At 41.3% G+C, this 21,412-nt stretch overlaps 3 protein-coding genes across 5 annotated transcripts in view; 2 read left to right on the top strand and 1 right to left on the bottom strand.

The window, feature by feature from the left end:
• adam12b (ADAM metallopeptidase domain 12b) overlaps window positions 1-3,416 on the top strand; it is an 86,291-nt gene extending 82,875 nt beyond the window's left edge. Inside the window, exons 22-23 of the mRNA XM_072390836.1 lie at window positions 522-697; window positions 1,529-3,416. Of these exons, the coding sequence (XP_072246937.1) occupies window positions 522-697; window positions 1,529-1,580 (228 nt within the window). The 3' untranslated portion in view covers window positions 1,581-3,416. The remainder of the gene's footprint in view (window positions 1-521; window positions 698-1,528) is intronic.
• Window positions 1-20,727, bottom strand: part of edrf1 (erythroid differentiation regulatory factor 1) — a 447,039-nt gene extending 426,312 nt beyond the window's left edge. Inside the window, exons 1-25 of one of the 3 annotated variants that reach the window (XM_072390849.1) lie at window positions 20,219-20,727; window positions 19,721-19,929; window positions 19,132-19,198; window positions 18,917-19,042; window positions 18,698-18,822; window positions 18,441-18,588; window positions 18,181-18,282; window positions 17,952-18,073; window positions 17,509-17,620; window positions 16,585-16,732; window positions 16,383-16,494; window positions 16,083-16,194; window positions 15,550-15,828; window positions 15,393-15,464; window positions 14,571-14,709; window positions 14,288-14,482; window positions 13,875-14,075; window positions 13,545-13,763; window positions 13,205-13,431; window positions 12,958-13,116; window positions 12,704-12,853; window positions 12,307-12,460; window positions 12,046-12,161; window positions 11,769-11,941; window positions 11,492-11,684 (exon numbers count right to left, since the gene is read on the bottom strand). In XM_072390849.1, coding sequence (XP_072246950.1) covers window positions 11,519-11,684; window positions 11,769-11,941; window positions 12,046-12,161; window positions 12,307-12,460; window positions 12,704-12,853; window positions 12,958-13,116; window positions 13,205-13,431; window positions 13,545-13,763; window positions 13,875-14,075; window positions 14,288-14,482; window positions 14,571-14,709; window positions 15,393-15,464; window positions 15,550-15,828; window positions 16,083-16,194; window positions 16,383-16,494; window positions 16,585-16,732; window positions 17,509-17,620; window positions 17,952-18,073; window positions 18,181-18,282; window positions 18,441-18,588; window positions 18,698-18,822; window positions 18,917-19,042; window positions 19,132-19,198; window positions 19,721-19,929; window positions 20,219-20,317 — 3,732 coding nt within the window. In that variant the 5' untranslated portion in view covers window positions 20,318-20,727 and the 3' untranslated portion in view covers window positions 11,492-11,518. Of the gene's footprint in view, window positions 1-10,844; window positions 11,685-11,768; window positions 11,942-12,045; window positions 12,162-12,306; window positions 12,461-12,703; window positions 12,854-12,957; window positions 13,117-13,204; window positions 13,432-13,544; window positions 13,764-13,874; window positions 14,076-14,287; window positions 14,483-14,570; window positions 14,710-15,392; window positions 15,465-15,549; window positions 15,829-16,082; window positions 16,195-16,382; window positions 16,495-16,584; window positions 16,733-17,508; window positions 17,621-17,951; window positions 18,074-18,180; window positions 18,283-18,440; window positions 18,589-18,697; window positions 18,823-18,916; window positions 19,043-19,131; window positions 19,199-19,720; window positions 19,930-20,218 lie in introns of those variants that run through there. The other 2 variants (XM_072390848.1, XM_072390850.1) reach the window with 2 other exon arrangements.
• On the top strand, window positions 4,448-10,330 carry dhx32b (DEAH (Asp-Glu-Ala-His) box polypeptide 32b). Its single transcript, XM_072390349.1, has 11 exons — window positions 4,448-4,810; window positions 4,926-5,119; window positions 5,658-6,033; window positions 6,120-6,356; window positions 6,532-6,625; window positions 6,715-6,864; window positions 7,639-7,830; window positions 7,908-8,048; window positions 8,155-8,345; window positions 9,335-9,525; window positions 10,017-10,330. Exons 1-11 carry the CDS (start codon window positions 4,529-4,531, stop codon window positions 10,186-10,188), a joined length of 2,220 nt encoding a protein of 739 aa, XP_072246450.1. The 5' UTR covers window positions 4,448-4,528; the 3' UTR covers window positions 10,189-10,330.
• Window positions 20,728-21,412: the final 685 nt, after the last annotated feature.

Below are 21,412 nucleotides of genomic sequence, written 5' to 3'. Positions count from 1 at the left end.
AAACCTTTCGTAATCCTTATCCCAGCATGATGTGGATTATTTTTTTCTCTCTGTGCAGATCTTTTCAGGTGTGTTCATGTAGTCCTATGTGTGTGTGTCTGTTTTATAGCATAGGTGTTGAGAGATTTTGTGCATATGTGTATGATATTCACCAGGCAGCTTGTAGCAGATGTTTAGCACCATCTCGCCTCCTTGTGTAGATTAGTAACACACGATGGCACCTCATCCAGAACATTCTACACTTACATAGCACCACCACGGAGGTGGTGAAGCAAAGAAAGAGGAGGTTTGGGATTCCTTTCATGTTTACTGTGGGTTTCAGTGATGCTGATAACACAGTGCCCTCTAGTGGAACATAACCCCAGCTTTCGTAGACAGGTGGATGCTACACAGTTAATCCATACTACAAGTATTGACATGTCATCTTATTCAATTAGATCATAAGATTAATCTGTCTTTAGGATAAATGCCAACAAAATATTCAGATATTGATTATGGATGGAAATTTTCTTCCTCCTCAGGACTTTGAGAAGCCCAGTCCACCACAGAAGCCACTTCCTGCAGATCCACTGGGGAGGCTCACTCGGAAGGGTCACAGCGCCACAGCAGCAGGAGTCCACATCCCTGGGAACGGAGCCCTTCCTGTACCAATCCCCACAGTACCCAGGCCTCCACCCAGCATCTCTTTACCCAACAGGTCTGTGAAGCAGAACAGGAGCCCCGTGTTCTGGATGTCCCTAATATCAGCCATTTATTGGCAGTGTTGGGCTGCGATTTATTTATTTATTTTTTGATTGTGTTTTTTTTTGTTTTTTTTTTACGTTTTAAATCAGTTTGTGGCTGCAAAACAATCTGTTCATCAACAGGGCTTTTTTCCTTTAATTCAACCACAAAGCATAACCCGATGGATTTTTTTAATCTGCTCTTCATAAAGTAAATATGAGTCGCACCTAATATCCCTATTTAACATCATTCTGCTGTCACAGTACATCTGACCTAGGAAGATTATCAACTTGATGTTAAAATGAACGTGACTTGGTCTTAGTCCGACACGTGACCAACATATTAAACTGCCATCAGATTAAAATGATGAGGTGCATGTCTGCCGGGGGAGATTTTGTTTTACAGTAATGCTTGGAGGCTGTGTGACATGTAAAAACAACCATACAGATTGCAAACATTTACAAATAATTGAAATGCTATATATAACTGAAAAGAAATACAAGACAACATGTTAAATGTTGAATCTTTTGAGGGGCGGGGCGAAATTCTCATTTTGAATTTGATGCCAGTAACATTGTTCAGAAAAACTTGGTCAGAGGCAACAAGACTGGGAGAGTTGTGTAATGCAACAAAACGCTTGGTGAAACATCTCAAAAGTAATTGCTGATCATGAAAAGAACATTGTGGTGAAGTCTGTCAGAAGTAAAGGGGAGCTCACACATGTGGGCAAAGAATCTTTCTAAATGTGAACATGCACAAAATCCATGATTGTATCGTTGATTGAATGTTTGCATTTCTGTTTCAGACCTCTGCCGGTGTTGCCCTACAGACCACCAAAGACCCATAAGGACTGCTGAGCTCTTGGCTTCGTACAGATTTCCTCAAAAGAAAAATAGACTTTCTTGTTTTGCACTAATTGCTGAGACTCTGTTAGACCTTTCGGACAGCAGGGAGTGTGACAGAGTTTCAAGTGAAAAAGGGGCTAACAGCACACCTCAGTGCTCCGCCTCTAAATGGTGCTTTGTTGACCTCGCTCAGGTACCAATGAACTATTTATCTATTTAACATCAATATTAACAGTTTGTGCACAGAGCACGCTGATGACAAATGATTTTCCACATGGAGATGAAGAAAAAGAAGGAAATGTGGTGTCATTTTGAGTATTTCTTTTACATTCAGTGATTTTTATACTTTTTTCTCAAATTAAATGCTGAAATACATGATCTTTTTTTGTAATAACCAATGAAGTTGCTTGAATGAAAGAGATAAAAAAGGTTGGACTTTTTTGAGGCTAAAGGGAAATGGAGCACAACTCAGTGTGTAACTATTGGCTCACTGTGGAGTGTTATTTATTCAGTTTTTCATGTTTTACTATGTCTTCAATCCCAAACACACTGTCCATATCATTACATTTCCTAACATGGTGCAGGAAATCTACACATGAAGAATAGAGACATTTTCAAGATGAATCATATCAAAGCTGGTTATGAAAGCAGAACGCCTACCTTTGATTTTTACTTTATGTAGTCGGATTAATCCAGCTGTCTCATTTTACGGTCTGTGAGGCTCTTTGTTTCCTTATAAGTTCACTTTCACACGCGTCAGACTGGCTCTGACGTACGGCTCTGGGCATGTGTTGGAAGCTCGACATGTTCTCTTGATGCTTGTGAGTGCTGCAGAGTGTCAACAGATTTGACAGACTGATTGTGTTCCAGAGAATTACACCAGCACCAAATAATTCAGTATAACGCTGGTGTTTGTTTAACATTCACGCTCACTTTGTCCTTGAATGAGTGAGCCAAGCTGGATGACCTCATCGCTGTGAGGTCTCCAAGATCTTCCTCTGCCATGTCTAACAAAATGTTATGCTGTGTCTGTCCTGTATTTCTTTTCTTTTTTTTTTTCAAAACATTCCTTTTTGATTTTGTATTTCTTTGCTGTTTGTCCAAGCATTCACAGTATTGTTCGTTACATTCAGAGCTTTGTGTTGCACTCTTTGGCACTTTCCTTGATGTTGCAGCATATCCAAAAGTGCACTGCAGAATGATCAAAGTCAGTATTGCCCTGAATTCTGTTTGTGTGGAAAAGCATAGCAGTAACACTTCTTTTTGTGCAGAAAGTGCTCGGATGTGTTAAACAGTCAAAAGTGATGACTCTCCGCTGGAAAATATTTGTCACATCTGTGTCATTTGTAAGATCTATACTATGTTCATTTGATGTTTTTTTGTGCGTGTGCGTGTGTGTAACACGTCTAATGTCAATGTGATGTGTGATTTTTAATTTTTTTTTGTTATTTTTTTAAAAGCACAGAAATGTAAGAACTGTTATGTTTGTGCCCAATTTACGCTGGTCAGTGAAAAGATCATTTTTAACACTTCCAGCTAACAGTATAACTTGAAGGCCAGACTTAAAGGTTTTTGAATTACTTCATTAACAAGTGAAGTCAGAGCCCAATAAAAGTTCCTTTATGATTGTTTGAAAGAAGCTGTTTGAATTAAATTCACTTTGATTTTTGCGTCACACCACAGCAAAACTCCTGAAAAGTCACCTCAGTGAAGACTGATTGTTTGGAAACGTTCAAACTCATCTCATAGATCCTGCTATAACAAATGGTGCCTTAATTATCTGATTCATCCACATGTGTGAGCTGGAGTAATGGGGAAAAGGCAGTTGAATCCAACTTTACTGCTGCAGCTGATCATACTTATTCAACACTGCCACCTGTTGGGCGACTGCGGTCAGTACCACAAGTGAAACGCCAGTTTTTCCTGCCATGATGTGCTCCAAGTACTAACTGAAATAGCCTTTGAGTGTGAATTAATATCCACCAGATCCACCACACAATATACAGAAAAAAATTGCAAAACAAGATAATCTCTATGCTATGTGTTGTTTGACATCCAGTGACAAAAAACTACAAAGAATAGCATAAATAATGTTAGGGTTTGTAAAAAAATAGTCTTTTGTGGCTAGAGTTTGTAGATAAAAACACCTTCCCACTTAGCTCAATACTCTTGTAATTCACAGTCACGTGCAACTTTGAAAGCAACTAAATGAATGTCATTTTGGATCTTTTAATTGTCTTGTGTGTGTGTAGGGAAGAGACTTCTTGTCTAAATTATTTTTGTAGCAAAGGGAAATTAGGAGCAAATCATAAAGGAACATTTTTGTTGACACAGTGGAAAGTGCATCCATTTTATACCTACATCATCAATACCTCTTTAAACACAAGCAGCAGACTAACAGAAATCAGGGATTCAGGGAGAGAATGGGAATCAAAATGAGACAAATAGAAGTGACGCCAGCTCAAGTGAAATCATTATTTTAGTACAGCGGTAAACACTGTAGAGTTTGTCTTTCAGGCAGGCTAGAACCTCTACATATCTTCATTTTCATGAATCTATCAGCAGTCACTGAGATAAGCAATTTTGAAACTTCACCACAGTTAATAAAGAAAAACATTCTACATTATGTCCAGATTGTGGTTGTTTGTCAGCTTGTTTTCAGTATAAACACCAGACCCCTAAGTCTCTGCCAGTCTGCTCTGTCCCACATCAGTATGTGTGTGTGTGTGTGTGCGTGCGTGTGTGTGTGTCTCCACTGTTGATAACGGCACTACTTCTGTGGGATTAGTGGCCACATGACAACACTGGGCTGGGCGCCCAGCGAGCCTTTCATTTGGCTTCACTCGCAGAGGCGGTCTTTGTGCTGTCTGATAGTTTACTAAGAGCTGGAGATTTCCGAACTTAATTTGTGTGGATCTGTAAATGAAGTCGAAAGCAAATCGACTGGGAGCTCAGCTGTGATGGCGCACGACGTTTGCAGTTTAAATGGAGAGGACTATTTTGAGGGAAACCCCCCCTGTTGTTTAGACTCAGAAGCTTTGAGTCAAGGAGACAAAGAATATGATGACATCTTGGAGCTTAATCAGTTTGATGGACTGCCTTACTCCTCTAGGTTTTACTCTTTGCTGAAAGAGAGAAAGGAGCTTCCTGTGTGGAGATCAAAATGTGAATTCATGGACATGTTAGCCAAAGGACAGTTTGTTGTTGTCAGTGGCTTTGCCAAAACTGGAAGGAGCTCTCAAGTGAGTACTGTGGCATATTTGAGATTTTTATGCATGTAAATATATTTAGGAAACTATTCAACCCCTTCCTCAGTGGGGAAGCATCTTTAATTAAAACGCTCATATGTTTTAACAGATTCCTCAGTGGTGTGCAGAATTCTGCCTGTCAGTCCAGTTCCAGCATGGCATGGTGGTTTGTACCCAGATTCATTCCCAACAGGCTGTAGATCTCTCCCTAAGAGTGGCTGATGAGATGGATGTTAATATCGGCCATGAAGTTGGGTACAACATTCCTTTGGAAACATGCTGCACCCATGAGACAGTCCTCAGGTGTGGAAAAGCTTTCTACTCTCACGTACAGATGTATCCAGCATCTCTATGTCTGAATCTCTCCTATCGCAGTAATGCTTGGTCATGACACACACTGCTAAATCACCCTTCCTTTTCTTATTCTCAAGAGAAAGGGAGAACAAAAGGGTTGACTGACTCTTTTCAGGGGCTCCGCCACAGCTGCCCAGCCCCCTGTCGACCCATATGTCACACTCACCATGTGGGTCCCATAATAAGTTAGCTGGGGAACAAAGAAACTCAGCACATTGAGAGAGGGAAGATAGACAAACAGGCAGCTGGAAAGTACAAAAGGGATCCACTCTGAAATCTCATTAAATAACACAAGCAAAATGAAATGTAGACAGTAATTATTCTTTTAATTAAGATGCCACTCCTAAGGTATACTGAATCAACTATTTCAGCGTGCATGCGTCCACTCACAGAAACTTGATGATTCATTTCAGGCTATTATGAATCAGAAGTACATCTATGTTATTTACCTCCTGATATCAACCACCGATTTTATTAAACACCGCAGGTACTGCACAGACGATATGCTCCTGAGGGAGATGATGTCAGACCCTTTGCTTGAGCGTTATGGTGTGGTGGTCGTGGACCAGGCCCACCAGAGGACTGTAGCCACCGATGTGCTCCAGGGTCTGCTGAAGGACATCACCCTACAGAGGCCAGAGCTCCGTGTGGTCTTCCTGTCGGCCATTGAACCCGACCCCAAGCAGCTGGCCCACTTCACTGGATCAGCAGTGCCGGTGATCCACCTGGACACCCTGGGCGCAGGGGAGGTGGTGTACAGCAGCACGGGTGACAACTACTTCTGCTCTGCTCTCCGTCTCGTGCTGGAGATCCATCACTCTGAGGCACAGGGAGATGTGGTTGTGTTTCTAGTGACAACGCAGGTAAAAAGCAGCAGTCCATCATTGATGAAATCTGAGGTCTGAAAACCATTTGTCTCATATTTTCCTCTTTGTTCATCCTCAACCAGGAAATAGATCTAGCTCATGGCATCCTGTGTCATGAGGGGCAGAATTTACCGGCTACTCTGGGGGAGCTGCTGCCAGTTACTGTGCACCCTGGCCAGCATGCAAACCTACCAATCCTGAGAGAGGAGGAGACAGGCCGGACACGCAGAGTGTTTCTCACATCCAGCCCAAATGAGGACTTCTTTTGGGCTGTTAGTTCAATAAGCTTTGTTATTGATGCTGGACTTGAGAGGAGACATGTAAGTTTGTCCTTTTCACCTCCATGATGACTTGTTTTTGTGGTAAAAAAAAAGTACTGTAGAGCAGAAGAATGTTTGCCTCTTAATGATATAGTTACTTAATTAGTTAGTTAACTTAAGTTAATGTACTGGACCTATTTATAAACAAGATGAACTCATTGTGGTTCTGTTGCAGGTCTACAATCCCCGGATCAGAACAAACTCAGTTATCATTCAGCCAATCAGCACGGGTCAAACTGAGTGCCGTAAACAGCTGGCAGGCCCAACAGGTGAGAGAGTTATATAACCTGTTACCAACACTTCTGATTTAAATCTGTAGTATGCTGTCCAGTCTGAAAAGAATCTTTCTGTCCTGTAGGGAAATGTTTTTGTCTGTACCCAAAGGAGAGACAGCTTCCTACGGGGATTTGCCCACGTATTGTGGAGTCTGACATCACCTCCACTGTGCTCTTCTTGAAGAGGATGGAGATCGCTGGATTGGGCCACTGCGATTTCATCGACAGGCCAGGTGAGAGTTACATCGAATGACAAAACAAAAAGAAAATAAGTTTTTGGTGGGTTGCATCAGCTAAGCCCCTGTTGTTCCCTGATGATATGATTTTTTGGGGTTCAGTTAGTTTGTTCCCTTTTGGTCCAACAGACAGGGACTTTTTTTTAAATTCTTTTTATTGGAAGGCAGTGAGCCATGCTTCAGCTGAACCGACAGCTCCTGTTCTGTGAGCATCCTTTCAAAGCTGACCTGCTTCCATGTGCCCTTGTTCTGGCAGATTTATAAACCCCCACTCACGCAAACCCGCGCACGCACACACACACACACACACACACTGAGCCTGCCATTAGTTGATTAGAGCGCTGACATGCTGGTGTATGGGAGAACAGATGATAGCGGGTAGAATATTTTTCTTCCTGGTTCCCTCAATCCATGTCAGAGTTTCTCCAAGATGTTTGCTGAAAAACATGTTTGTTTCAGGAAAACTTTATCCATAGAAAGACTTTTTGCTTTTATACATCGTGGTGTATTGCAGATAGATGTTGGTTAGGATTACAGATCCCTACTCTGCTGCTGTCCATTCACTCCGAGCATATCTACCAGGGTGACAGTAAATGTGGGGGATTGTACCACTGGGTCACCACTTTGGATAGTCAAAAGTATTTATTTATTTTACAGAATTAATCATTTTCTCAGTTTAAATACTGGTAAATACTGTAATGAACACCACATGTTTCACCTTTTTACCAGTTTTATTTGAAGGTTTATAATCCAAGAATCTCTCCTACCCAGACCCTGGAGGTCTCATGCAGGCTTTGGAGGAACTAGACTACCTGGCAGCTCTGGATAATGATGGTAACCTGTCTGAGATGGGCATCATCATGTCTGAGTTCCCCCTGGAGCCACAGATGGCCAAAACTCTGCTGGCCTCCTGTGAGTTTGACTGCGTCAGCGAGGTGGTCATCATTGCTGCCATGCTAACAGGTAACATTTCAACACAATCTAAAAGACTGTGTACATTTGTCATAAAGTCAGTTATCATCACATTTCTTTTTTTTTAGCACCAACATGCCTCATGGTTCCTCCTGTGGAGCTAAAACCAGAGGCGACCCAGTGTCACCTGAAGTTCCAGCACCCGGACGGAGACCACTTCACCCTTATAAACATCTACAAGGCCTTCAAGCAGTGCCAGCAGGATCCATGTGAGTTTAGAAAACATTATCTATGGGTCCATTTTCAGTAAACAGTTAGACAATGTTCTCATTGATTCTGGCTTCACTTTTTGGCTCTCTCCTCCTTCTCTGTCAGACTGTAATGAGGAGAAGTGGTGTCAGGATTTCTTCCTAAACCACACCGCTCTGCAGATGGTTGATGCGCTTTGTGCCGAGCTCACTGACACTCTGAAGAGGATCGAGTTGCCCATCTCTGTGCCCGCCTTCGGCTCCCGAAGCAACACCATCAACATTAAGAGAGCCCTCCTCGCAGGTTTCTTCATGCAGGTTAGATATCATTCGAGAAAACTCTCACCAAGCAAGTCCCCAAACAATGTTCACAGATTATAGGCAATGTGAATGTGTTTTTTCTCATTTAGAATGGAGGTGATTAAGAGATACTGAATCATTTCCATTTTGGTAACTAATATTCACAGTTAAAATCATACATTCTTCTCATTGTAATTGCAGTGCCTTGCTGCCTTGTACTTTTAGTGCAGCAGGATCCTGAATTTGACTAAGTCTCTTTAAATTCACCCATTCAATATTACTGAAGTACTTTTAAAACCTCTTGCTTCAACTGACATAAAGTTGCTGTCAAAGCCAACAAACATTTCAACCACTTCCATTTCTAATTCTTCAGAGGACAGTTTCGCTCTTTCCGTACACACTTAAAGTCATGTGAAAGAGAAGGAACAGCCTATTTCAATTCTAAGACTTTATGCATCAGGATATAACAGTAAAAAAAATCATCTGGCCCTTTTTTTTTTTCTAACTTTACTGTCCTGAGCTTTAACATTCAAACACTAACGTAATGCTAGCTAAGGTCCATAGAGTTGGATATGCAGCACTCAGGTTTTTTGCAGATTCCCTGAGCATCACCTGGTGGTGAACACTGTTGGATGTATATTTCTTGGAATTATTATTCAAGTGTCTTGAGATGACAATTGTTGTCATTTAGTGCTATATAAATAAAACTGAATTGAACTGAAAGATTGTCAACTATCTTGAATTACTTTACTAAAATAAAGCGTAGATGGATGGACTTCAAGTTGTTTGGAAATTCCCCAATAACTCCTCCCACATATCGGCAATATTTCATTTCAGGATTTTCACTCAATCAAAAACTTCAGTCTCAGTTTTTAGCTACAGGGCCTGATGTTGTCTTGTGTCTTTGACTGCCACTCCTTTAGTAATAATTGGAAAGGATTTAGCCATTTCTTGTTAACTAAGCTGTCGTCTTTTTGACCTTTGTTTTGGCTCTGATCTTCCCTCAGGTGGCACGGGATGTGGATGGATCAGGGAACTACTTCATCCTGACTCATAAGCATGTGGCACAGATCCATCCTCTGTCTGGCTACGGGGCCAAGGGCCCCAAGCTGGGCCTGCCGGAGTGGGTGCTCTTCCATGAGCACACCTTCTCAGAGGACAACTGTCTCCGCACTGTTACCCAGATAACACCAGAGGAGTAAGCCTAGCATTTTTATAACTGGATATTGAGCAGTTTCACTAACCAGACTGCAGTCTCTTGTAAAAGTACTGATTAGAAAACCCTTGTATTGTAGCATTTTGAAGAGGCTTAAACGTAATCAGACAGACACATTCCCCGTTCCTTTTGAACCATGTAATGCCCCAGTTCAGCAGAGACTAGCTGTGCTGGCTGTGAAGTGAGGAATTACAACCCTGTTCTCTAGTATCTGCTAGCTGGAGAGGGGATTATGGATTGCACGGATCTGTGGGAATATGGAGCTGCAGCTTAATAGACAAAGTGAATGCTCTGTGGCCACCGTCCCTTTAACGTTTTTTTTCCATCCTTAACAGAAATGGGTGTCACTCATAATCTAACCAATAATATTTTCAATTTGAAATGAATTATAAATCAGTTCAGTTCAGCACAAAGAAAAATGTACCTGAAACATTTTTGTAATGCACTTAACCCGGTTTTCTGTCCACTTGTAGGTTCATTCAGATGACACCGCAGTACTTTTTCTGCAACTTACCATCCAGTGAGAGCAAAGACATCCTCCAAAACATCTTGAGCCACAGAGCTTCTCAGTATCGAAAGGAGAAACACAAAGTGCAAGAGGAACCCCAAGAGAATCAGACTTCTGAACGCTGTGTTATACAATGAGTGACAGACACACTCTTCTCAGTGGTGATTCAATAATCTGGACTTAGTGTACAGCAACACACCATCTGGATAACCCAGTAGTCATCACAGAATTTAATAGATTGCTTGAGCGTTGCTTCACTTTATTTGTGCCCTCCATCCCTCTTTTTTTTTTAAATCACAATATCTTGTTCTGCTTTTGTCTTCGAGTGTCGACGTAAAGTAAAATAATATATTAAAGTTCTTATGTCACTTTTTATCAGTTTGAGTACTTCTCTAATAAGGTTTGCAGTTTAGTCGGTTTCTATTGAATCTTAATGAGTGTGTTGCATTATAACTGTCCAACAATCAGTTCCCCACAGTGCAGAGGGCTACGTCAGATTAATGAGGTGCATTTGGATGCCTTCAGTTCCATCTGCTGTGCGTCCACTTCATTAGCAGTTGGGTGACCCAGTTCACCGACACCACAGCGAAAACACCATGTCCTTCGGTGCAAGGACCACTGCCAAAAAAGACGGGCCACAGCACCAACTGTTACAAAATCTTGTGATATATTTGTGATCATATTGCATATTTGTTAGAAAAAAGCTCTCCCTCCACCATGGTTCATCGAAAGTGCTCCATTTGCTAGGGAGCACCTGTGCTGTTTCACAGAGATAAAACAGAAATTCAGTGTATAGGATTTTCAAATCCTTTAATTTCTCACAGCAAACCAAGCTGATCTGAATTCACATTTATAGACACCGCAATGCGGACACCCTCGCGTTGTGAGTTTGCATTGAATGCTGCTTAAATATTGCACGCTGTTGTTCTGAAAGCAAATGATGCAGTTAACCTAACCTTTCAGTCACACTTCAACTTATTACATTCACAGTTTAACCAAATATCAAAAACACCAATAGTAGTTTATTTAATCGTGGCTTGTCCTAAATTATGCATCTCCATTTACACCCCTATGTATAGAATTTACAAGTGATAATACAAGCCTTCAAATGTTCCATGGTCTATGCTTTTGTTTGCAGAACGATTACAAAATCCCGGTCATATTTATTTGGTATGATTAAAAAAACTTCACATGGGATCCTCACGTGTGACCTCACATTACTGTTCGAGCAGTTAGAAAATTCATTTTCTGAAGTTTGAACTCTTCACAAAAATTGTACAGTTTGAAAACCTGGGAAGCAAATGCTGAATGAATTTTAAAGGCGCAGGAGGTGAATTTGCTTCGAAAGCCTGAGTTTGTGTGTGTTAAAACCAGTCACTGTACATTCTTGTCATCCGTCACACCTCTGACGAAGTCCACGTCAAAGAGCAAAGCCTTGACCCAAACACACAGGTGGTTTCTCCTTTTTCACACTCTATGTGCTCCTGCCTCATCACGTCCTGTTTCCGTGCTCAGCTGCTGCAGAAGCTCAAAGTAGAGCTCAACACGGCCGAGGAGAGGTGCATTTTTCTCAGCGCGCAGCAGCTTCGAGTACACGTTCTTGTAGATTTTTAGCATCTCCTCGTCCTTATTGCTGGAATAAACACAGATGAGCTGGTAAGGAGGGATGATTGTGGAGGTGGAAAGCATTTCAGCTAAATGGAAGACTGTTGCTCACCTTGCTTTCCGTTTCATTGTCGTCATCAGTTTGATCACTTGCAGCAGCAGGAAGGAAAAACTTGGCTCAAATACGCCAATTAACTTCATCACTTCATGGAGATCCAGTCCAGATGTGGAGCCACTGGTAACATCGGGAGAGGCTGCTGACTCAACAGCAGGTAGATCACCTGACTACAGGACAAGAAGTAAAAAAGTAAGTGACAATCAAGGATGAGTAAAAGAGCAAAGCTTTGCAACTAATAAGAAAATGACATATATTCCCCTCTGAAACTCACTTCTTCCTGCTCTTCCAGAAGCTCTTTACAGATGAGCTGGAAAGCATGGCGAGTTTCTGTCATGATATCCAATGCTCCCGTCAAGCTCTTCAGCTTAGCAACGCTGCTGCTCTGACCTTTGGAAACACAATACGCCACATAACTGTAAGAAGCTTTGGAAAACAATGTTATTGTGTTCTCAGATTCAGTCCTTTCCATCACAACAAGAACCAAACATTGATGCCAGCGCAATACTATTCATCATGATGAAAAGGTGCTCACCTGCCATAGTAAACTCAGCAAAAGCCACCCTCTCCAGCAATGTGCGGAGCAGCTCACAGGGTGCATCTTTGAGGCTGAGGAATAAAGAGACAGCCTTGCTGTAGTGGAGCTCTGCCAGGCTGCGATGCTGCTTCCTCAAGTGTTCGTCTCCCACCTGTCACACAATTACAGCCAGAAAATCACAAGTCTCCCCGGCAATAACCTGCTGCTGTATAGATGGGGTACACACATCCCGTTTTATTGTTATTCCAGAGAAAAGTATCTTTAATTCATGGCACGCATGGAAAAAAAAATCCAGATTGAGGCAAGATAGGATTTATAGGAGAATGAAGCTGTTTGGATATAAGATTATTTAGAAAAACAAAAATCTTATATAATCTAAAAGACTGTTTCCCACCTGGTTGCGAAAGCAGCTGTGGTACATGGAGGCCAGGCGGTGGTGGATGGTAGCAGCTCTGTACTGGTAAAGTGGCTGACGAGCCGACTCAGTCTGCAGGTCGCAGTATTTGAGGGACTTCATCATCGCCTCGGTCACCTCCCGCTCAATCTGGGAAGACGCAAACCAGAGCAGATGATTTCAAGGGTCATGTCAACTGCAAAAAGGCAGAACTATTCCAGTGAGTTGAAAAGCTCTGTACTGTGTAAACCCACCTGCTCCTGGGCCTTTCTGGATAAAGGGGCGTAGTCCTGCAGAAGTGTAGCCAGGGTGAAATATGTAGTGGACAACTCCCAGTTTACGCTGTCCCATACAGCTGAGTGGCTCTCTCTGCTTCCCAGGGACTTCATAGCTCGTAAGTAATAGTCTATGGCCTGGGGTTTGAAATTTCACAACATTAGAGGAAGACTTTTGAAGTAGTAAGATCGGCAAAAACAACTGAGAGGAGTGTTGGCGTGGTACCTTGTTGTAGTAAAGAGCCTCTTCAGGTGAGAACTCCCCTCTGCTCTCGTTGGCAGTAATGGAGCAGTGGGCCTGAGCACAGATTCTCATCAGCCTGCCTGTATTACACAGCAGCAAGGCAGTGTTGGTGCTGTCCCTGATGGCTTCAAAGTCCTTCATTCCTTTCTCGAAGAAGGCAAAACTCTTTTTCCACAGCTCCTGCTCTGCTGCGGACACCGACTTTTTCACTAGGGGGGAAGAAAAAATTTTTTTTTTAATAACCGAGACAAGATAAGACATTCTGAGAGTGTGAAACAAATAACAAATACACACGCACACAAAAAAAGGGCTGACAACACACCTTCTTTCTCTGTCTGCATGGCTGCAGCCTGGTTCATGTAAAACACTCCCATCTCGTTGCGGATGTTTCCAAGCCTTTTGAGGACCTGAGACAGCTGATCTGTAGTATGACCTTTCAAGGCCTCGGAGATGAGCAGCTCATACGCTGCCTCGTAGCATTTACTGCTAACAAACAGCTGGTACTCAGGGTCCATGGCCAGGTCTGTGGCCATACTGAAGGCTATTTGGTAGAAAATACAATAATTTACATTTGGAATGATTAAAAAAAAAACAAAAAAAAACAAACATCTCAAAAAGCTTAGAGGTCATTCATCTCTGTTGAGTGACTGACCCTGGCAGCTGCTCTCTCTGTGCAGGCTGTGCAGGATCTCCTGGTCCTCTTTGGTCTGATAGCTGTATTCCTCCAGGTAAGCTGCTCTGTTGCTGGCATTCTGGGCCAACATCAGCTGGATGTCGCCACACAGAGAAAGGCACTGGCTGTGAAACTGCAGCACCTGTGGGTGCAGCATTCCACTCACTGAGCAGTAAGTATCTGGGAGAAACAACCGAAACGGTGAACGGAGGAGAGGACATAAAAGAACTGAGTCATTGTACTGCTTTAAAAAGAAGAATGAAAGTCATTCTTGTAAACACAATCAAGATTTGGTTCGTCTGTACAGAAATATATTGTGAATTTAAAGGATTTCAATATGCATTAATAATTGTACAATAATACATTACCAAAACACATTCAAATGACCTCACCATAACACTGCAGAGATAACTTGATGTAACGTAACGCTCGCCCATACTTCAGCAGGTTTGTGGCTGTGTCCGACAGGACGTAGTAGGCCTTGGAGGCTTTGAGGAAAAGCTGCAGCTTCATACGGTGCTGCCAGGAGCCAGGGATCATCCCCGAGCGGGTGGGATGCTTCTGGTCCCCCTGCATAGGCCCCACTGCTTAAACACATGTGGAAAGATCAGAAAAGGTTCACTTTAGGTCTTCCTTGTTATTACATCATTTAGGAAAAAAGGACTGTAGACTGACCTCTTTCAATTAGAAGCGATATGCCTTTCTCAGAAGCAGAGGTGCCTCCATCCTCATATTTGAGGGGAATGGGTGTGTTAGGATCTGCAGCAGGGAGGTCGCTCTCCTTCTTGATGGTGCCATCCACTGCCTTCAACCCCTGTGGATAAATTTACAGCCATTCATTCAAAGAGAACTCCTCCGATTTAGCAATGCAGTCACAATGCATCTTCACTGCCTGCAGTTCACTAAAAGTTCAGGCGTTGTGCTTGAAGCGATCTCGTATTGCGGATTCTTGAGTTTTATCATTTCAAAAGAACAGACACTAGGCAGCTTTAAAGAATAACAAGAAACTATACAATTTCATTTTTACAAATATAGTACAATAATTGACATGTAAGCAGGGTTTGATAAGAAGATGGAACATTTTCCATTTATTATACAGATTTGTAGCCTTGCATATACTCTAAAGTAGAGCATTTCCCAATCTGAGACATCTGAGCACCACACTCGCATCACATTTTATCGTAGCTTTGCTTAATTCAAGCATGTTGGACGGACCATGATCCTGTTGTTTGATCCCATGCATATTCACATCAAGCCAGGATAACATGTAGCTGTTTAACATGCCTAAATGGCATAAATTTGTGCTAAGGCATCTATGAAAAACAGTCAAGCTCCCCATAGACTAATGTGTCCAAACTCCTCAACGACATCACAAACAATAAAGTTATTCTCTTGAAAACTGGTATAATATTTCCAAACCTCCGTTCATAGTGCCTTCCCTTGACTTTTCCCTGGGGAGGCCCTTCTCGCCCTAAACATTATTACACAGAAACTTGCCTTCATTACGTAGCTCAGGACGTGTCTGCATCGCTCCTCTTTGTCTTGAGAAACAGGGAAAGCACAACTTGGCTGCAGAAAATAAAAAAAAATAAATAATAGATTATTATTCTGTGTGAATCCCTCTCCTTAACTTGGGATGCATCCAATCACTTACTCTGATTTGGTGAGTCGATTTGTATTTCTCCGGGACCGACAGCTCCCCGACAGAGCGGATAACAGCCACCGCTTTACTGTCATCCTGAGGCCTGCAGCAGTTACTGTAGGAGTCGCTCTCATCGCTGTCTTCTGTCAGATCCTCATCCTCCTCTTCCCGGTCTTCATCACTGTAGCTGTCTTCTGAGCCACCGGCCCGCAGCGACTCCCCTCCGTCTTCTTCGGGAGGCTCATCAAGCTGGAACAGCTCTGACAGCATGTAGTGAGCCGAGGCAATGATCTGGGCACAAAGACAACGCTGGAGTCACGTTCAATCTCATCAAAAGCTATCGCATTTGAACAGTTGGTCACTTGTTTCACCTTGAGCTTCCTTTGACAGTAAAAGAATGGATTGAACGATTAACTGACGAATAATAAAGGCTTAAAAGAATCAAAATATACAATGAAGACTCTATAACAAGTGGGTTGACTACCTGTTTCCTGCCTCTAATTCCAACTTTGACAGTGGAAGTATCTTCATAACTCCACACCTACCTGAGGATGCCTCTCCTGGTCAAGAAGCTTGACGCAGTTTAGGAGCAAAGTTCTGACTGTGCCATAGTGCTTTCTGTTTTGCATCGCCTTCAGCATCAAGTTGCTGGCAACTCTGCACCAAAGTCAAAGAAGGACAGAAACTTGTTAAAATTTTGACTTTGAAGTATTCCTTAACAATCTTGTGCACATAACTCAGAAAAAAAAAGAATGATAAAAAAAGTTGTTTTTTTAAGGGAGAATTTTTCCACAAACTTGTCAACTCCTGAATCAAATTTATCAAAATGATCCACAGATACTCACTTGTATAGCAACACAGCTACAGGCAGAGTGAACGGATTCTGGCATTTTTCTTCCTCAGCTTCTTCACACAGAGTAGTAAGATCATAAAGCTTCACAATGTCACTGCCACTCGCTGTAAATTCAAGAGATGCCCATAAAACATGTGAGATAACCACACAGCGCACAGCTCAACATGCACCAACACAGAGACATTTATTCCCACCTTTGAAAAGCCAGTAGGTGTGGCCCTCTTTAGTGCAGTTGGACTTTAGGAAGGAGAGGATATTTTGGGCGATGTCTTTCACTACTCTCGTAGAGAAAGTCGAGTTCTCCAGATGAGGGATGTCCTCTGTTTTTATCATCTCATATTTCTGAAAGGAAAAGCATCAGGACAAAAAAGAATGAGGGAAATTCAATTCAAGCGTCCTGCTGCTCGTCTCCTCGTCCTCATCAGTTAAAGTAATGCCAGGGGTTTCTTCTGACATCTTGTGGATGCATCCTATAACAAAACTAGCTACTTCCTGGATCATCTGGCACCAAACCAAACTCCTTCCCCCCTCCTCTGTGCCCTTGTTAAACGCACAACACATCGCATCCTATGTGAAAGCATCTTTAATAGGTCTTCGGTTAAAAATAAGGAGCAGAAAAGCAGGGCAGGGCAGACTTTTGTTTTTTATTTTTTGCTTAGCTAAGAGTAAAATTAGCTGAAAGTATGTACGTGGAAATCATAATAAGAGCCGGTCAAATTCTCTAAATGCTATAGATCATCTTCTCAAGAGCAGGAAACACTGGAGCATCCTTTATGAAAGTTAAAATGGTAAATCTGACCCACAATACGCAATGGGTCGCTGGATTGTTCAATACAGTTTAAACTACAACTGCAACACAAATCTGACAAGATCATTGTAAGAAAATATTCTACAAAAAGTACATGAAGTATTATGTATATCAGGTATTACTTTTCAGATGCTAACAGAGCATTTAAGAGTATTGGACCAGCTGTTATCAAGGCTATCACCTAAATAATTCTATACATTCTCTAGGAAAAACACCATATGACCAGACCTCAAGACTTTAAGTCGGCTCTCTTGTTCGTTCAAATACAAAAATGACGTTTGAAAAGGTTTTCGGGTCAACGATAATTTACCTGAACAATGCCATTGACGTGAAAACACATGACGAGTTCTGGGACGTTGCACATCAGATTGTCGAGCCAGTAGTCGATGCCTGTCAAAATGTTGATTGGTTTATTGTTGTCCCTGAAAGCAGACACGGAGTTAAACATCACACTGAGCAGGAACAGTTTGTGGGATTCTCAGGAGGCTGTTGCATAGAAAGTGACATTTTTGGTTCTCCACATACGGTCGGCAAAACGAAAATTAAAAAATACTAAGCTACGCAGAGGAATTTTTACCTGCTGCAATCAGTGTGTATTCCACAGAAATATTATACATCACCTATCGATGTTTTATTCAATCATGTGTGACACAGAATCAGAAAGTGCAAAACAATGAAAACACATACATAGGTTATTGTTTTGCTGCTGAATTAATGTTAATCTAATGGGAGCAAATAGATTAAAAGTCCAACCTGAGTCTCAGACTGACAGCAGGATAACGACCGCCTCCAAAAATAGGCATGTTGGACCCAACCAGCATGTGGATATCCTCAAACGTCCACATGATGTTTCGCACAAAATCGTTCCTTAAACCCTGTAAAACAAGTGACATAGAAAAGCACGTAACAATGTGTTTACTTCTATATTACACATGAGACACCAGCTGTCGCAGCGCAGCAGAAATGAAAAGTAAACTCTTACCTGACTGTTCTCCCCTTCGTTGAAGAGAGTAGGAAGGTTTTGCTCCTTGGGTACTGATGTCACCTGATCTAGAGCAAACTTGCTGTCCATAGAAACACTTTCCTGCACATTTAAAAGAAACAATGTTTTATTTTTTCCAACAAATCGAACTCAAGACAAAAACCTGTGAATGTGATTAACAAAATTTAGACCATGGGATCCATCTCAAATCTGACTTTCCCACCAAAGAATTCTAATTGACGGTGTTATAGCTACATCACCTGTTTAGGAGTATCTGATTCTTCTGCATCAGACGCTGAGCTGGTGAAAGTGGTGGGCCATGAGGAGCTGTACTCCTCTGCTCCAATCTCCTCACTGGCATCATTTGTGTCGTGCGATACAGGCTCTGCAGCCCCATCACCGTTTATACTGCAGGAAAGACAGGTTGTAATGGTAGAAGACTGAAGGCGATGCATCTTAAAAGTAGGTGTAACCTTACTGTTAAACCAAGCTCATTCAAGCAACGCAAAATACTCACCTGTAGTAGAGGAACTTTGATAGGATGGCCTTCTGATACCAGTGCTCTTTGCTTTTCTTTTTCCTCTGCCATTTCTGATCTATCAGCCGTTGGTAAAATTCTTTTAGCCACGTCCAATCCCCTGTCTGCAACAACAACGAAAAAAATCATACTCAAAAGTTACTGTCGTAGAAATTGCTTTTACAAAATCAAAGAAAATGAAAAATGTTCCAACTGTACCTGAGATGATCTCCTGAAGAGCTCTTGAATGTCCAGCTCGTCCAAAAGCAACGTCCTCCCTACGCGGTGAACTGCCATACTAACATGGGACTTGCTGTAGGGAATTTTCAAAAGCTTCTTGATGTTCTGAAGATGAAGGAAAACAAGTGTTAGCATCAGCCGTGCGTCTGTACATGAAAAACGCAAAGAAACAGCTTTGGAACAGCTCCACAAACCTCCGAGTCTGACACCACATCCACATCATCTCCGATGCAGTCAATGAAGTCGTAGGCTATCCCAAAACTGCCAAGATGAAAAGGAACTAAGTCAATAGACTGATCAAAAGCTGACTGACTGATTGGTGCCAACAAGCTTCTGCTAAGTAATCTGTCAACAATTTGCCCACTGAAAGACTGTCATTTGAACTTTCAGTGATGCTGTGCTTCTTGTTTCCGCTGGTTTAAGCTATAGCTTTGTACGCACTGTGCTAATGTGGGCACACCAGCTAGTTCTGATCAGTCTTCATAAATAATTCAGATCAACAGTAGGAACCTTCTGAGCAGCGATTTCACAAGAAAAAAGAGAGTATAGAGAAGCTTCTGAATAAAACTTGTCTTGTATCTTAATGTCTCCAAACTGTAACCACACATACTGCCCCTTATGTCACTTAATGTAGCCCCAAAATGGAAAGGTAGTTATTTAATCTGTAACTAACTTAGTCTGCCAGGACCTATGTAATTAACATGACCAGCCAATGCTCAAGCGATTTAAAAAAAAAACAACAAAAAAAAAACAACAATAATCAGTGTTAACGACAGGTTTTACCTGGAAAAAGGCTTGCTTTTGCTGCTGGAGCCTAATACAGTCGTGCCAGCACTTCCCAGCTGGGGGTTCTCTCTCAGCCAGTTGGCGGGTGGCAGCTTCAGGTCTGTCTTCTCCTGCAGGAGAGAGTAAGTGGCTGGAGGTGGGGCAGCTGAGTATTTGACCACAGCACGGCTCTTTACTTCGCTGTTGCCTGAGCATATTGCAGACTCCTATAAAATAAGAAAGTTGCATATCACACAATTAGTTTGTGAGAATAACCAAAAAGTTTGGAGTTGTACTTGTTTAATGATGAGTAATTTAGCTCTTGCTATCCATGCCTGTTATTTCTAACTGAGTACTGTATGATACTACAAGTGACAGTAGTTGAATAAAAGGTCGTACCTGTAGTTTGTTGAGTCTAAATAAAGACAGTTTAAGCATGTTTTCAAACGGTAAATAAATCATATTATGCAGCAACAAACAGTATTACCGTATTGTTCCTCTCACCAAGTTACTTACATGTTTGTTATAATCCCCAGTGCAGATAGGACCACCAATGTCTTCCTTGACATTATCCAAGGGGATCCCAGGCTCTCTGTCCCCAACCGATGAGCTCATACCGGACAAATGACTGCAAACTCCTGATAATCAACTTCTTAACAGTCAGACAGCATATCCATGGCTTGTCTAACCCATTAAACAACAATACATTAGTTCAGTAACGTGTCTGTTAAGTGAATTTTAGCGAGAAAGTTCAACAGCTTCTCAAGCTAGCTCACAGAAAGAGCGATGCTAATAAATACAGTTGTAAAAATATGAGCGCAGTTAAACAACCCGGCTATGAAACTACACCTAGACACTTATATGACAGTTTGTTGTTGTTTTGTGACCCACACCAGTATTTTCTACAAGTCTCGCATGCCTCCTCAGTCTCTCTACTCTACATCATCAGCCAGCCTGCGTACGGATCAGACGTTAGCGGTAGGCAAATAACAACTTCCTGTTTCAGGGTAAGACGACCTGCAAAAATCATCTTATAACTCATTTTCACTGTGAAAATACGTTCAGTTTTTCTTATAAATAAGAATTTTTAAAAAATCAATGAAGATGTTTGAACGTAAAAAAAATAATCATCGTCAAGGTGAATATTTCACATGGAACGATTTATTGGAAAAAAAGTGTTTAACCCGGAAGTACTTTTAGAAGTACCTTCTAGAAAAGTTGAGAAAGTTCTGCATTTTCTTTTAGTGCTCTGGTTATGTGGATATTTGCTATTTATATATCTTTAACAGTCTGGCAAACATATATTTTGTATTTGCAACGAAATGTATAAAACGTACAAATATTCAGATGTGAAAAAGTGACAAAATGCATAATATTATATTATATTATATTATATTATATTATATTATATTATATTATATTATATGAGGGCCTTATCGGTGACAAATGTAGTGGATACGTGCGTAAAATAGGTAACACATTCATAACATTGGTTCAAAAATGTATAAAGCTATTGAGGTTTAACATAAAAATCAAAATGCTTAAAGCGTTTCCAATTTTTTTAAATAAATCTTGCAAACCACCACATATTATATTATATTATATTATATTATATTATATTATATTATATTATATTATATTATATTATATTATATTATATTATATTATATTATATTATATTATATTATATTATATTATATTATATTATAT

This window comes from Leuresthes tenuis, unplaced genomic scaffold, assembly GCF_036924035.1.
Source record: "Leuresthes tenuis unplaced genomic scaffold, fLeuTen1.0.hap1 SCAF_8, whole genome shotgun sequence".
Lineage (NCBI taxonomy): Eukaryota > Metazoa > Chordata > Actinopteri > Atheriniformes > Atherinopsidae > Leuresthes > Leuresthes tenuis.
The sequence above is the reverse complement of the archived record's forward strand: the minus strand, read 5'-3'. Positions and strand labels throughout refer to the sequence as shown.